A 15,086-nucleotide genomic window follows, 5' to 3' on the forward strand; every position below is an offset into this window, starting at 1 on the left:
TGGGGGGGCGGGGCTGGGGGGGGGTAAGAGGGAGCATGAACTGGCCTGAAATAGAAGCAGCTGCATTGGTGGGGTCTCTAATATGGGGTCATGTTATAGCTCTGTAAAATCTCACTGGTGATGTCCAGCTTCTCTGCCACTTGGGCCTGGGACCATTAGAACGTCTTGGAAGGCTTTTTTTTTTTTAAAAGCAATGAAACTATTTCTTTGTATTTACAGATGGAAACGCGGAAACGCCTGGCTAAAATTGTGCTGGTCTTCGTGGGCTGCTTTTTCTTCTGTTGGTTTCCAAATCACATCCTCTATATGTATAGGTCTTTCAACTATAAAGAGATTGACCCATCTCTAGGCCACATGCTTGTCACCTTAGTTGCCCGGGTTCTGAGCTTTTGCAATTCCTGTGTCAATCCATTTGCTCTCTATCTACTCAGTGAAAGCTTCAGAAGGCATTTCAATAGCCAGCTCTGTTGTGGGAGGAAGTCCTATCCAGAGAGATCAACCAGCTACTTAGTCAGTTCTTCTGCAGTGCGTATGACATCTCTGAAAAACAATGCTAAGAATGTGGGGACTAATTCTGTTTTACTAAATGGGCACAGCGTGAAGCAGGAAATGGCCCTGTGATTTTGGCCATTCAACTCACTACCTGGAAAGAACTTACTTTTCTACTTATATTGAGTAGAGCAAAACTAAGCAGTTTTTCTCTTTCAAACTATTTCTCAGCTAATTCATTAAACAATTTCACTTTTGACTTAGAAAAGGAAAGACAAGCACTTTTCTCTGAATAGGACTTGAAATTACATTAAAAATATATATTGCTCACATTAAAAGTGTTTTAAAAAGCAATTCTATATGTGTAGAAATCAATATCGCTTCAGGATTTAAGCTCTTGCTAGAGTTAACATTAGTGTTTTTATCTTAAATTTGTTTTATCTTCAAGAAGGAAATAATTCCTATATTAACTAAATGATTCAATGAGGGTAATATTTAAAATCCTAATATTTTAAATATAAGTGAATTTTATTCATACCTAGTGCATGTTCATATAGCTTTTGTTTGAATAAAATGAAAAATTCAAATGGTGGTGCTTAACCTAACCACAAGTCAATAATATTTATGTGATTCTTTGTGTAATTAATCATAATTTATAGAAATAACATCTGTAACATAGGTATGCGATTAAAAGGTATGCAGGCATTTATATTATAAATAGTAAAATAGATATCATCTGAATATGATTTATATTATGAATATAGAATAGATATCATATTTGTCCCAAATTATAAAACTTTGACTCAGAAATTGGCATGGCCATTTTTGTATACATCGTTAAATCCTTGGATATTTGGATGATTCTGTATAGCTATGATAAGATTTGTGTACTTCTGGTGAGTTCAACTATCAAATTATTCTTTCTTGCAACAGCCACCTGACAAGGCAAATTAACTCTGTGTGGTGTCACAATTTCCTCTGATTAAATGTTTTGGGAATTTTTTCACCAAAATAAAAATATGGTCTTGATTAAGTCTTACAAGCTACTCTTTCTTAAGTATGTTTTAATAAGTCTAACATTTGGATTACTATGTTTCATACTACTTCTCTTTCCAAATGTGAGTAGAAAGTAAACTGTTAATATACTAAGTTCTTTCTTAAACACTCCTAACATACTATGGAAGATATGAAATAATTGTATGTAGCAATAGGAAGAAGCAAATTGCCTATTATAGTTAATAATAATAATGATAATGAATATTAATCAAATGTTTTCTGTGTTTTAGGCATAATCCTAAAGCTTTACATGTACTTAATCCTCAATATAACCCCTGAGGTGAAAAAGAGAAGGATCCACTTTTGATAGAGTATGAAGAACACAATTGGGGATATCTCTATTAAAAAAAATACAATGTTGCAAATTCTACAAAAATATCTGATCATATGAACACATTGCCAGGGCCCTGAACTTAGACTTTATTCACTCCATGGTAAATTCACCTCTGAAATATGTCTCATCTTTATTTTAGGTATTGAGAAACTGAGGCCCAGAGATAATAAACTTAAAGAGGGTTACACAGCCCTGGGGAAAGGTGGGATTTAAAACTGAATACCACACGAAGGGTGCATGCACCCATTATTTCACCATCATGTGTGGCTTTCTTTTGTCTTGAATAGTTGTTTTTAACCTTTGGGAAAGTTGTAGATCTATTCAACAGAAAGGTGTAAAATATTACACACAAATTTTATATTGACTCTGGGTATTTTATAATTTTTAAAGCTCATCTATTAAAATCTAAGGAACCAAGGATAATCCTTAGTCAATGCAGAATTTTTCTCTTTGCTGGTATTAAAATGATGATATATACATATAAAAGATTGCAAGATATATACATCTTGCAAGATCCCTTTAGTTTCATATAGATATATTGTTTTATATTCATACAAATTTATAAACATGTGTATATATGAAGCTAAGAGGTATATGTGCATCTTAAATATGATATCCTAATAATTTAAAGTTCAAGAGAATAATATTGTTACATAATCTATTATCTGATTTTTCAAGAATGAAAAACATTTACTGATGAAATATTTTAGAAAAAATTTACTTACACATATTTTGTTAAAAATGTTTTTTGAAATGACACAAATGCATCAACAATGACACTAGAAATTTCAGTTTTCTTTTTTTAAAAGTATTTTAGCAATAGCTACATATCTGATTATATAATATTATCAATATTATCAAACTTTTGACTGCATTGAAAAATTTTCTTTCTGGTCACTATTTATGTTCATACTGAAAGTCAGACTTTTTACTGAGGCTGAGTCCTGGTTTTTGGAGATTTAGTCAATACTTACAGCTCTGTTCATAAATGAAGCAGGTTGAGAATTGTGCAAACTTTTTTGAATCTGGCTGTTGGACTCCACTGCTGGGTTATAATTCCAATTCACTCACTGCTATGATTTCTCATTTTGAAGAAGTCCTATAAATTGCACAAAATTTCTCTTTCTTAAAAATAGATGTCTGAGAGTTAATATATTAGTACATACTCTATGTGTATATGATAAAGGCAAATATTTAATATTTACTTTTATCATACATTTTCCAAGTCAAACAAAACTTCATGCCTTACACACACAAACATTCGCTTATACACATATGCAGATGTGTTCATATTAAAATTAGTGCTTAAATTTTGGCATCAATTGAATTTAAGGTTTAGCTTATATATACTTGTTTTACATATTTATTTTGGAAATGTTAATATTTATTTTTGGGCATTTAAAGATTTCATTGTTCTTATTAAAGAATAAAATTAAAAGAAATAAAATCTAAATTTACTTATGAAGTCAAACTACAGGAGCAAATCAAGCTAATTATGCATGTTAGCCAGAGTAGAACAAAAAAGCCAAACTCCAAATCTGTTAAAATCAACATAGAGTGAAATAGACCTTTAAAATGTAATCGGTTTCCTGATTTATATAATTCCATCTAATAGAATTCTTAATTCAAGAAAGTGTTAGGAAAAAATTATGTCTAATAAGATAATATCTGGTGGAAGGAAATACCACCAAATTATTATTTTTAACATTGAGATATTACGTGTTCTTTTATGTCAATCTTCTCTTTAAACTAGAAGTAGTTCAAAAGAACTACAAAATGATAGTATCCTTGGAATACGTGGACCAGAGGATGCTCTCTCATAATTGTCTTATCTGTAAAATGGGTTAACAATACTATAAAGGTTAAATTAGATAATACATGTAAAGTACTCATACGGTGCCTGGCATGTTAGTAATTTTCCAGTAAAGATAGCTTTTATTATTGTGTTTTAAAGTTATCTTTCCTCATGTAATAAAATAGTAATGAAATTTATTAAACATTTATTATGTGCCAGATCCTGTATTAGATCCTTTACTGGAATGCTTCATGTTAGCTTTCAGGCATTATTATGATTCATGTTCTATGAATGAGAAAACTGGGGGTAATAAGCAGATACTATAAGGATGGAAGAGCTTGTTGTTGAACTCTTGTCTATCTGAATTTAAATTCATATATTGTATCTATAGTCAATACTTCCAGGAATCTGGAATTCATATAATTCGTCGGAAAATAGAAATAAGCTTATCAACATTTTCCTCCCTAAAATGTAGAGGTTACCCGATGATGGAGGACAGTGAAAAAAGGTTCTCTGTGTTTACTTTTTTCATTCCTAGGGTAAGAATACTAGCTTAAATTTTGAGTCACTTATGTGAATATCTTTCTAACCATAATTTCTGCCCCCAAGTTTGTTTCTCCATTTTGTGCATGCTGTTTGATAAAAAGATGAGAATAATGCAAATTAATGGAAATATTTGATATCAAAACATTTTATTTGATTATTTGCTTGTTAGAACGTGTCTTAAATTTTTATATGATTCTATAGAGCTGTAAAATAGTTAATGAATTTTGAGCAAGTATAAGTTTTCCATTTATTAATATTTTATTAGTGGCTTCATTGCATACTTAGGAAATATTTCCATTAAACTTCTGAGGAATGATATGTTTCAACCATCAGTCTTCTCTTAAAATAGAACAAGTATGTGTATTTCAACTTCAAATAAATAAAACATGTGTGCATATTTCCTTATACTTTTTTAAAATAAATGAGGGGGCAAACTGAGTAAATATGATCAGTTTGGGTATAGAAAAACATTTTTTTAAGTTATAAAAGAATAAAAAGAAGGGTGTTAAAGAAAGCCTGGTTATAACGGCATCTTTAATGTTTATTGGAGGAAACATTACTTATATACTGTGCTTACAGCATTTTACAACATTTTATTTTATAAATTATTTTACAAAATTATTCTAAGAGTTCTATTTTTTCTATATGTGTGTCTTACCAAAATTTCAAATGAGAAATTTTTTTATATACAGAGCCAAGTCTTAATCTATGCAGGTAATTTGTATTTGAAGTAGTGTACAGCAAAATTTAACCAAAATTTTATTTCTAAGAACTAACTCTCTTGTTGGCAATAAACAGATAATAATTATCCAATATTCCTCATAGTAGAATAATATAAATTTAACCCACTTAGGGACCTAAAAAGTATTTTACAAAATATTTAATGATACTTAACAGAACTGTCTGAAATGGGAAACCTATAATCATTTGAGGTATTTTGTCATTGCAGATAATCAAATCTGAAAATCAAATACTTGAGCGTTCAAGTTATTGTTTGCATACACTGCAAAGATTTAATCAAGAAACATGAGTCATGCTTAAAAATTCTAATTTTCTGCTGAATATTAGAAATATATCTTCTTGCTTTGAGTGTGTGGTATTCTGCTGCATTTTTCAAACCCTAAAGTGTAAGTCCTCGGTGATGTGATCCATCTTTTAACATTTTGCACAAGTTTATTTATGTGCATATATAAAAGAAAGGGATAGTATGTCAAGCTGGTCCTATGAGAGCGCAGAAGTAGAATAGAAAAACTCACAAATTATTTTAATATGACCTTGATGTCTCCATTGGACTTACTAATCTTTCTAAGTTTCTAGTTTTCAATGAGTAAAACTTCTTCCTGGCAAAGCAGGAAGAATTTAGTCAAACAACTATGCGGTATCTTGCAGATACTTAATAAAATTCAATGGGAAATTGAATTTAGTGTACACTCTTAACTTGTTGTACAAACACAAGTTTATCCAAATAGAAAATTACCAAGAACAGTGCTATTTCTGCTTATGTGTTTAACAAAATAAATCTCTTGGAATCAACAAGGACCATATAAAAATACATGCTGGATTTCAGATGTGCTTGATCTATTTGCCTGCATTAGTTTTGAATTTCAGTCTAAATTGCAATAAGCCTGTCTAAAGTATTTAAAAATTAGGACTTTATTCTCTCTAGGCAGTTTTCCAAGAAATATATTAATAAAGTATATCACTGTTTGAATAAAACGATCTGGCATACCTCACTTCACAGGACAGAAGGATACATTTCTCTAGGAGAATTTATTATTAGTGAATGAAATAAAGAGTAGAAACTAAAGATAAATGTTTGAACACTTTTAATACTTTTTAGTTCTTTATATTGACTTCAGTTTTAGAACATGATATTGGCTTCTTTTTAATTAATAAATATTACTTAATAAAATTCGGATAGCAAAGTTACACATTTGAAGACAAAAATCACAAAGTTTTGGAATCAGGTCCCACAGTCTTATTAGAACACTATTTTGGTGTCAAGTAGAGAAATTTCTATTTAAATTATCTTATAATTATACCCTTTCCTTTACTAACATTTCCATAAATCATTTAAAATCTAGATGTCACTATAATTTTAGGTCAAGGTAATTATATAATTTTTGGTTAAAACTAAAATCCTGTGAGGATAAACTTCCCAGATGGAATCGTAGAAGCAAGAGTTAGGAAGATAAATTGGTGTCAGACTGCACAAGTTGAGAGGCACACCACGGCTGGATTCTGTGTTGCAAGCTAAGGACAATTGTTGACTTTGAGCAAAGGGATGTCTTAATCAGACTTGTTCCTTCAGGTAACTAATATGAAAGTAGCACGGATGGTTTGCAAAGGGGAGTAGTTGTTAGAAAACAGGTTGGAGATTACTGCTCAGAGTAGTACAGATAAAAAACCGTGAAGACTTGAAGTAGGTTGGTGGAAGTGGGAATAGAAAGAAGATGGTGAATGCCAAAGATAATTTAAAGATAAATTGAGCCCACAGGGTATTCAATAGGGTATACAGAGTTGTACTCGGTACTTCTTTACTTTCATCATGGCCTTTGTATAAAACTTCTGACTAGCACAATTAGCTCTATTATTGAGGAAATCTGTGAAGTGGAAATGTCTTGATCTGGAAAGAGAGCAAGGGTGCTCTGACTTAGACTCAACTTTCAGAGAAAGAAACAAGTCTACATAGTACAGAGAAATCTAACATTATCACTTGAGAGAAATATCCGTAGCCATGTTGGGGTAAACTAACCAGATACAATTGGAAAGGATCAGAATTGGGGATTCAAATTGAGACAGAATGTCACACTGGTCATGGAGCCAAAACCAATGACTATGATATTTCATGCTCTTCTCATAGGAGCATGATCTGGGGTAAGCACTTTAAAACCTCATATTGGTCTTTTTGAGCCAGTTTTACTTAAGACAAGTGGTAGTAATATTGTTCAAATGGAATCCATAATATTTTACTACTACCATTGCATATTATAATGTAATCTATTTTGATAAACAGACTTGAGCTCACATTTGGGACAGACTATATATAATTTTTCAACTCATAAATGAAAGTTTTCATGGAACCCTTTTGACTTCGTGAGTCTGAAATTCCACAACTGCACTGGACTTAATCATGGAGGAATACTTTCTTTTAGAAATAGTAATATCAGTATTAGAATAAATAAATTATTTATTCAAGTAATTATTTATTGTGCCTAATACAGATACTGCAACAATAAACTATTCTGGTAGAATAAATATCTGCCTTATGCATTTAAAGTTTAATTTACTGTTATGTCTGTAATAATAAAAAGTCAGTGTTGAAATAGATATAAATCCTAATTAGATTACTCTTTACTCTCTTTAATCTTTGATTTGGCTGGCATCTTAACATTTTGGACTGATTATTATTTGCTACTCACAACCAGTAGTTAGTTTAAATGACTTTATCAACTATGCATACATTTTAATCAGCTCTTGTTCCATGTTGGAGTGTAGTCCAATTCTATTAAATAATTCACTTTGCCATTAAATTCATCTCTCACTGGTGTTGCCTGTTAAATATGGTGTTTTGGAGAAAATCCATATTACTGAACATTCACTGGTGACATGAATTATCTCCCAACGATGGTGTTGTGATTCAATGCCATAAGTTATTTGGACAGCTCTTACGGTAACTCTGTTTTACTCTGTAACACCTCATAACTCACTGCTGTCAGCTGTAAAGGGTGGGAGGAAGCCCCCAGATCCTATGTGCCCTCTGCATTAGCCTCCTTCTGTTCTTTCCTTGGAGAGAAAAACTCTGTCATAGAAATCACTGGTAGAATTTTCCTGTTGAACTGCATGGCTTATGCTTTAAGTTTTTTTTGAATCTAAAACAATTAAATAACCTCTTGAAATAAGTGGAAAGATTCTGATCCTTTCAGTTTTCAGTATATTCATCTTTCAACATTTTGGAACAAACATTTGCATTAAGGTATCTTCGCTTTGGGACAAGAGGCTTATTTGCAACTTGATGTGGTCACCCAAGAACTGTCTGAGTGTGTGCCATGTCATTATGCTGTGTTAGAAATAACAGGAGGAAATATGGGAGTGGGGCTTATGGTTAGGATGCAGAGCTGATACAATTATCTGTCATTTCAGACAAATGCCAGAAGATGGCAGTCCTATTTGTTCAGGACTTGAAGAATTTTGCAAGACCCACAAATCCTCTTTTGTTTCAACAAGATCATAGCTCATGAAGAAACACAGAAATTATTATTTGTTACTATAGAAATCAAGAGGAATAAATGGTTTTTGAGGAAACTGTCTCATAAATTAGGTAAAAATAACAGAGTACAGTACTAGGAAAAAAAAGTGGTTGGGAAGACAAAACACTTAATTTTTTCCCCTTATAGCAGCATTTTGAAATTCTTAGGCCTTTAAAAGTTCTTTTGGATAGTTTTTTTTTTTTAAACAAATATGTTCAAGTGGGGTTTTGAAATCGTCTATTGCTTTAAAATGAATTAATTTGTATTTGTTGTAAGTGCAATAAATATATGAGTAGGAAGCTGAAATGATTAGTTTCACTTCAATAAATAGAGTGGGATACTTTTTTTTTAGTTGAGTACAAGATATCTCAATACAGACATAATCTAAAACAGTGCTAAATTAAAAAAAAATCATCCTGTTTTCTTCTTCTCCACAAGATGTTACTAATTCAGACAATTTTGCAATTGCTTTCATTGACTTTATTTACTATGCAATCAACAAGTTGTAGTGATCATTTTTGACTACTCCAATTAGCGCATTTAAGTTTAGAGCACTTGAACTCTTTCTTAGTATTTAGGATTTGATAGGGATTATTTTTTATTACATTTACTACACATGGAATCTATTAACAAGGGATCATAAGCAATACATATAAAAACTGAGCTTTAAGAAAGTTCCTTTCTTCACTATCTTGGAACTAAACAATCATATGATTGTATCATATCAATCATGACAATCGTAACAATTGTCACGTGTCACCCATGGACAGTGACAATTTGTGAGGAAGAGATATTCTACAGGATAATCGAGAGAGACTAATGCAAATGAGTGATATAACTGCTACACTCTGATTGAGTCCCAGCCTCTAAAACACTCCTTTAGCCTCGCTGGGAAGTATAACCTTCTCCCCATCTAAATATCTTCGACCCTATAGTCTATTATAGTCCAAGGACTGGTGTGGTGCTGTGGTGTGCCTCTGACTTTGGACACCAGTCTGGATAACTAGTTTTTTTATGTTCTTTGAAATCTACCTCTATTGAGTGAATCTCATCTATTACTTGGACTCCTTCCTGCCTTCTACCACAGTCCTTGTTTAGGTAATCTATTATCCCTATTTGTTAATACTAAGTCACTACCTTATTTTAGCTGCTGGTCTTCTGGGGAGACGAGAACCCTCTTGAACCACAACTGTGTTGCTGCTAGGGGCTTGCTATCTGATGACTGATCCCTGCTATAACCATTGTGACTTTGCCTGTTCTTCCAGGACTACCCTCCCCCTTTCCATACTTCTCCTTCCACCTCTCTTGAGATCCATGTCCCTACTGCCTTGGTCACCCATGGGCTCACCTAGACTGTAATCTGGTGTCACAAATAGATCCTTGCTTATGCTTTTCTTGTCTAGTGGAATCTTACAGTTGTACATGCAACTTAATATGTCCCTAAGTTGTGCCCACAACTGCTATGTAGCACTTCTAGTCCCAGAACTTGGCTTTGTAGCTATAAGTGGAATTGCTACACAATGGGTGCTGCTGCACACATCTTTCTGATTCTGTGACATCACATTGGTAGCTTACAATCAGCTACAGTGGGAGTATTTACCCCATGGGAATTGGAGAGCCCTAAAACCCAACTTCCTCCCTCCACACTACAGAAGAGTAGATATTAAACAATTACCAGAATAACTTTTCCTCTCAACTTTCACATATCCAACGCCGCCCTCACCCTAAAAGTGATTCTTTTGTCCGTGTTATTGCAGAAAACGTCACTACCGTTCACCCAGGTAGTCAAGCCAGAACCTTGAGAACAATCTGTGACATCGATCTCTGCAAGCTCTTCACTGCCACCTTCATTCTCTGCTGCCTTGCCTGAGCTGTAGAAACCACTTCTTGATATTCTTCAGACTTCCTCCTCTTGAATCCGTTTTCTACTCGATAGTAAAAGTAAATTTTCTAAAGAGCAAGTCTCTCCCCTGTTGAAAGTCCCTCAGACATTTTACTCAAAACACAGGTTCTCAAAGTGTAATTGTGGATCATAGGCATCAACAATTTCAGGGAATTAGCTAAAAATGCAAGCTCTCAGGCTCCACTCCAGATCTATTATATCAGAAACTCTGGAGGTGGGGTTCAGTGCCCTGGCTGAACAAGCCTCCCAGGTGATTTTAATTTATGCTCAAGTTTGAGAACCTCTGACTTAGGGTGACCTTCAAACTCCTTCATAGTTATAGAGCCTCTGAAAGCCTGCTCTGATTTACCTCTCTCCCAAACTTTCTTTCATCTCTGTCCAACTTGAATTCTTTGCTTTAGTAACATAAAAATACTTTCAGTTCCTCTTTTTGGGGTCATGTTTTCTTACACCAATCTCTCTTTAGAACTGGCCATTTATATAGGCCAGTGGCTGAGTTTTTCTCCTTCTTCTTTGTTTTCTCCTGTCTGAACATTTTTTCCTTCAATCTTCAATGTTCCTTATTTCTCTATCATAGAAATGCTTAATCATTTTTAAAATTCAAGATTTTAAAGACAATTGCATGTCCAAATATAGTAAGGTGATATATAACCCATTTTTATCTTATTTAGCATAATCCTAAAGTTCTTAATTGTATATTTCAAATAAATTGTAACTATAGCCTTATATATCATATTGATACAGAATAACTTCAGAAATTGGAAATCACTTTATTCTTAACATCAAAATAATATTTCACTAAAAATAATTTAAAACTATATGGCTGCCAAATATCTTTAGTAATAATAGGTAAACTTAGAGATGCATAAACATGATTTCCCTTTTAAAAATTAATTTTATAATGAAAGAGAATCCAATTTATGTGAAAATATAGGCATTGCAACATAATAACATAGTTTTTGAATTTGTATTAAGGTATTCCAATGAAAAAGAAAACATTAACTGAATTGTTCCAATTTTAGTATATGTGATGCCAAACAGAGAACAAGAAAACATGAGCTTTATACTTTTGAAAATATAATAATCATATACTGAAGAATTTGATATGGAAAGAAAGATATTGTAAGAGAGAAAAGCATTATGTCCTTATCATATTAGAAAATTTAATATATACAGCCTTTCAAAATTCGTTGATTTCTAAAAATCATTGTATATTCTGGTGAATATCTTTGAATGTCTTACATCTGTTTTGAAGTACTTGTTTCCTTATGTTTTAAAATGTACAAATATACCATCTCTATTGCTGGAAGATAATTTAATAATTAAAAATATTTGTACTTTAAAGCAAAAATTTTTGAATCCTTGCAAACATTTATAGAAAGGCTGTGAGTTTAGTGTAGGAGGAAAAACACAATAAGAAGGAAAGCTATTTCAAAGGTGAAAATGTCACAAATGCTACTGTATGCCCTCAAAATGAGCTTGTCTTTATTTTGTCTCTTTCTTTGATATCTCAAAATGAGATCTTTTTAATACTTCCAACCATCTGATAGAATCTGAGAAAAAAAAAATCATACTAGTCATCAATGTGAAAAAAATTTTTTCTTGATTTAGGGCATACAAAAAAAAAGTCAGTAAGAAGAGTAAGTAAAAAGAGTAAGACGTGGAAGGAAGAGAATTTTCCTTTATCCTTTATAATCCTCAGTGATTTATGAAAAAAATTGTTTTGATTAATGGTATTGTGATTGAATTAGGTTGACCTTTTCTCTTCTTTAGCTCCAACAGCTTATAGTCCTGTTATGCACCTTTCCTAACCAGCCAGTCACCTGGACCATTTCTATGGAATCCTGCATCCTGGATTTGGAGTGATTCCCTGTATTCTTAAAACAAACTGAAGCTAAGGGGATGTATAAAAGAACAGCTGCACAGAATCAGGCTTCTTATTATTTAGAAGCATTTCTAAGACATAAGAGCTTTTATTTTCTTTGTTGCCTGTATTCTTTAGGCACACAAACATAAATTAAGTCTTTATTTCATCATCTTATTGTGTGAGTTAAATAAATTAATACAGATAAGGCACTTAGATTAGTGCCTGGCACATTGTGTTTGCTATTATTTTTATTCAAGTCAGTAACATTCATTAAGTTACTTCTCCTACCACTAACTGGACTACACATGAAATACATGCCAGGGGTCTGCAGCCCTTGATGTGTAACAAAAAAGATAATTACTAACCCTGTGTGTGTCCTGGAAAAGCAGTGTCCTCTATGTTGGTGAATAGAAATTAAATGAGGGGTTCTGGAATTGCCTCAACATTTAGGTTCAGGTTCAGCTACAATTCGAGTACTTGCTTATCGTTAAGTGCTGGATAATTTCACGTACATTGTCCACCTTTAATCCTATGAGTTAGGTGTAACACTGCTTCACAGTGAGGAAACTGAGGCTTAGAGGGTGGTGTGATTTTTTTCCAAGACTGAACTTGGAGAAAACGGAAGAACCTGAATTTGAATCTGGACCTTCTGACCCCTTAGTGAGGTCATTCTCACTGTGCCTTAACTATCTGGAAGTTGGCTTTGTCACAAAGTGGTGCTCCTGGGCTGCTTTCTGTTTCATTTCTAAAGTTCTGGAATCCTCAGATAGTAGGCTTACAGCCTCATGGTATCCATTGGCATTAAACCAGTCTGTGAGATGAGGCTGGGGGTGAGAAAAGTCATAGCCACTGAGAGTAAAAGCTTATTGTATATAGGATTGTATATAGGTAAGAGTCAGGGAAGGTTCCTGCTTATGAGAACAGTTGTCAGAAAAAAATGTTGCATTATGATGCTCCCTTAATGGTACTTCAGCAATCTTAAAATGGCCTCTATTGGTGGTTCCTAATTGTTTGCTCTACATGGTGAAAATTATTCTCAGATATAGTTAATAAATTAAAAAAGTCTTTAAATTGCCTAAGAAAACAAAAGCCTGTTTCCGTTTCATTCTTATTAGGAGCCAATTATTTTCACACTTCAGATTTTTAATGTTCATTGAATTCCATTTCTTTTGTTCTTAGATATGGATTCTTTTCATGTTATTCTTTTTTGCCCATTTTGAATTTCTTCAAAGTTTTGCTCCAAGTTATGTTACTACAGAGGTCGTTCCCTAAGTGAAGCAAATTGGTCAGTGAAACGTACAACTCATTCATTAAAACACCTGCCCACTCTGAGTTGATGATGATGGATGTTATTATCTAAAACATTTTATCACTGCTCAGATAACCGATTGTATTAAAAACTACCATCCTTAAGCATCATTTAAAGATGGATATTACTAACAGAACCTAATGAATGGTCTGTAAAATGCATAGCAAATATTAAACCATAAAAGAAACTCAGTGAATAATAACTAATTTTTAGAAAAAGAAACCTGGCATAATTTTCTGTCTATAAAAGTTTATACACTTATACACTTAAAGTATGTTAGACCGTGGAAATATTAACTTGTTGCAAGTTAAACATGATTAACACTTCTTTGGGAGCCCACTTCTCTCATAGCTCTTACTTGAATTTTGCACTTTTTCTGAACTTTCTAAAACATTAATCCCTAGAATGGTTCCTAAAATGCCATGGATCTCACTGGCATGTGGAATTTATTACAATAAAGTGCTCGATGGTAAGAGAAGTGACTGGAAAGAGGGAGGTAATATATGCAAGAGAAGACATTTCTGCTGGCCAACTGGAAAAGTGGACAGTTTAATTCTGATTACATATCGGTGATGATAGTTACAGAGTTAAAATCCCAATTAGTGTAGAATCATTGAATGTGATCCTAGATATGTATTGAAGGCATTTTGAAAGAGACATTCTTATGTCACATACTTATGTTAGAGTATAGGAAGATTTAATGATTTCCCTTTCTTCCTCTAATTGGTCACACTTAAATGAGGACTTAGTCATGAGAGGTAGAAACATAGAAGCTACATCTCGAATTTTGAGGTCATTATAGAAAGACAGTTCAAAGAGAGAATGTGTGGAGATCCTATCTTAACTTTTCCTCCTGGGAGACTGTCTTGGGATTTTTTTTTTTTTTTCTTTTATTCTCAATAGCCGCCAGAGAAGTGGTTATTGAGAAAGGGATTTTATATCTTGGTGAATGAAAAGTGATCTCCAGGTATTGTTTGACAATGCAGCTGTTGATTTTCAGCAGCTGTTTTTGCAACACTAGCAACATATCTAGGTGTGTCTATATCTTTTTTTAAAAATTCTGGTCTCATTCTACTTCACACTGTGATCTGATAACATTTCTCTTAATCTGAGATGTTTGTCAACTTTCTTTTTTCATAAGGAATGAGCCACAACTATAGGCAATGTTATATTGCCAGATGCTTCCCTTTGTGTCCCTTCTTTGGGCAATATTTCTCAAAATCTGCTCTTTGGAGTCATCTGCATTCTGTCATGGGTTGGGGGTGACTTATTAAATGTACATATTTATTGGGCCTGCATCATAAAGGACCAACTAAGATCATGTGATGCATATATAGGTGTGTGCTTCGGACAAACTAGAAGCTGCAAAGAGTCATTCCTAAAATTTTATTTTATAGATTGGATAAAATCATAACAGAAAACACGCAATAATGTAATGTTTCAACAAAAATGAATTAAGAATGATTTTAAATATACATATGCACACTAGCATTTGTTCTTTTTCATCTCATCCTGTAGGTTGGAAAGTCAAGGGAAT

At 32.9% G+C, this 15,086-nt stretch overlaps 1 protein-coding gene across 1 annotated transcript in view; it reads left to right on the forward strand.

The window, feature by feature from the left end:
• Positions 1-657, forward strand: part of NMBR (neuromedin B receptor) — a 13,493-nt gene extending 12,836 nt beyond the window's left edge. The window contains exon 3 of the mRNA XM_006915364.2: positions 220-657. Within this exon, the coding sequence (XP_006915426.1) occupies positions 220-621 (402 nt within the window). The 3' untranslated portion in view covers positions 622-657. The remainder of the gene's footprint in view (positions 1-219) is intronic.
• The last annotated feature ends 14,429 nt before the right edge of the window (positions 658-15,086 follow it).

The sequence above is a fragment of the Pteropus alecto genome, unplaced genomic scaffold (assembly GCF_000325575.1).
Source record: "Pteropus alecto unplaced genomic scaffold, ASM32557v1 scaffold185, whole genome shotgun sequence".
Lineage (NCBI taxonomy): Eukaryota > Metazoa > Chordata > Mammalia > Chiroptera > Pteropodidae > Pteropus > Pteropus alecto.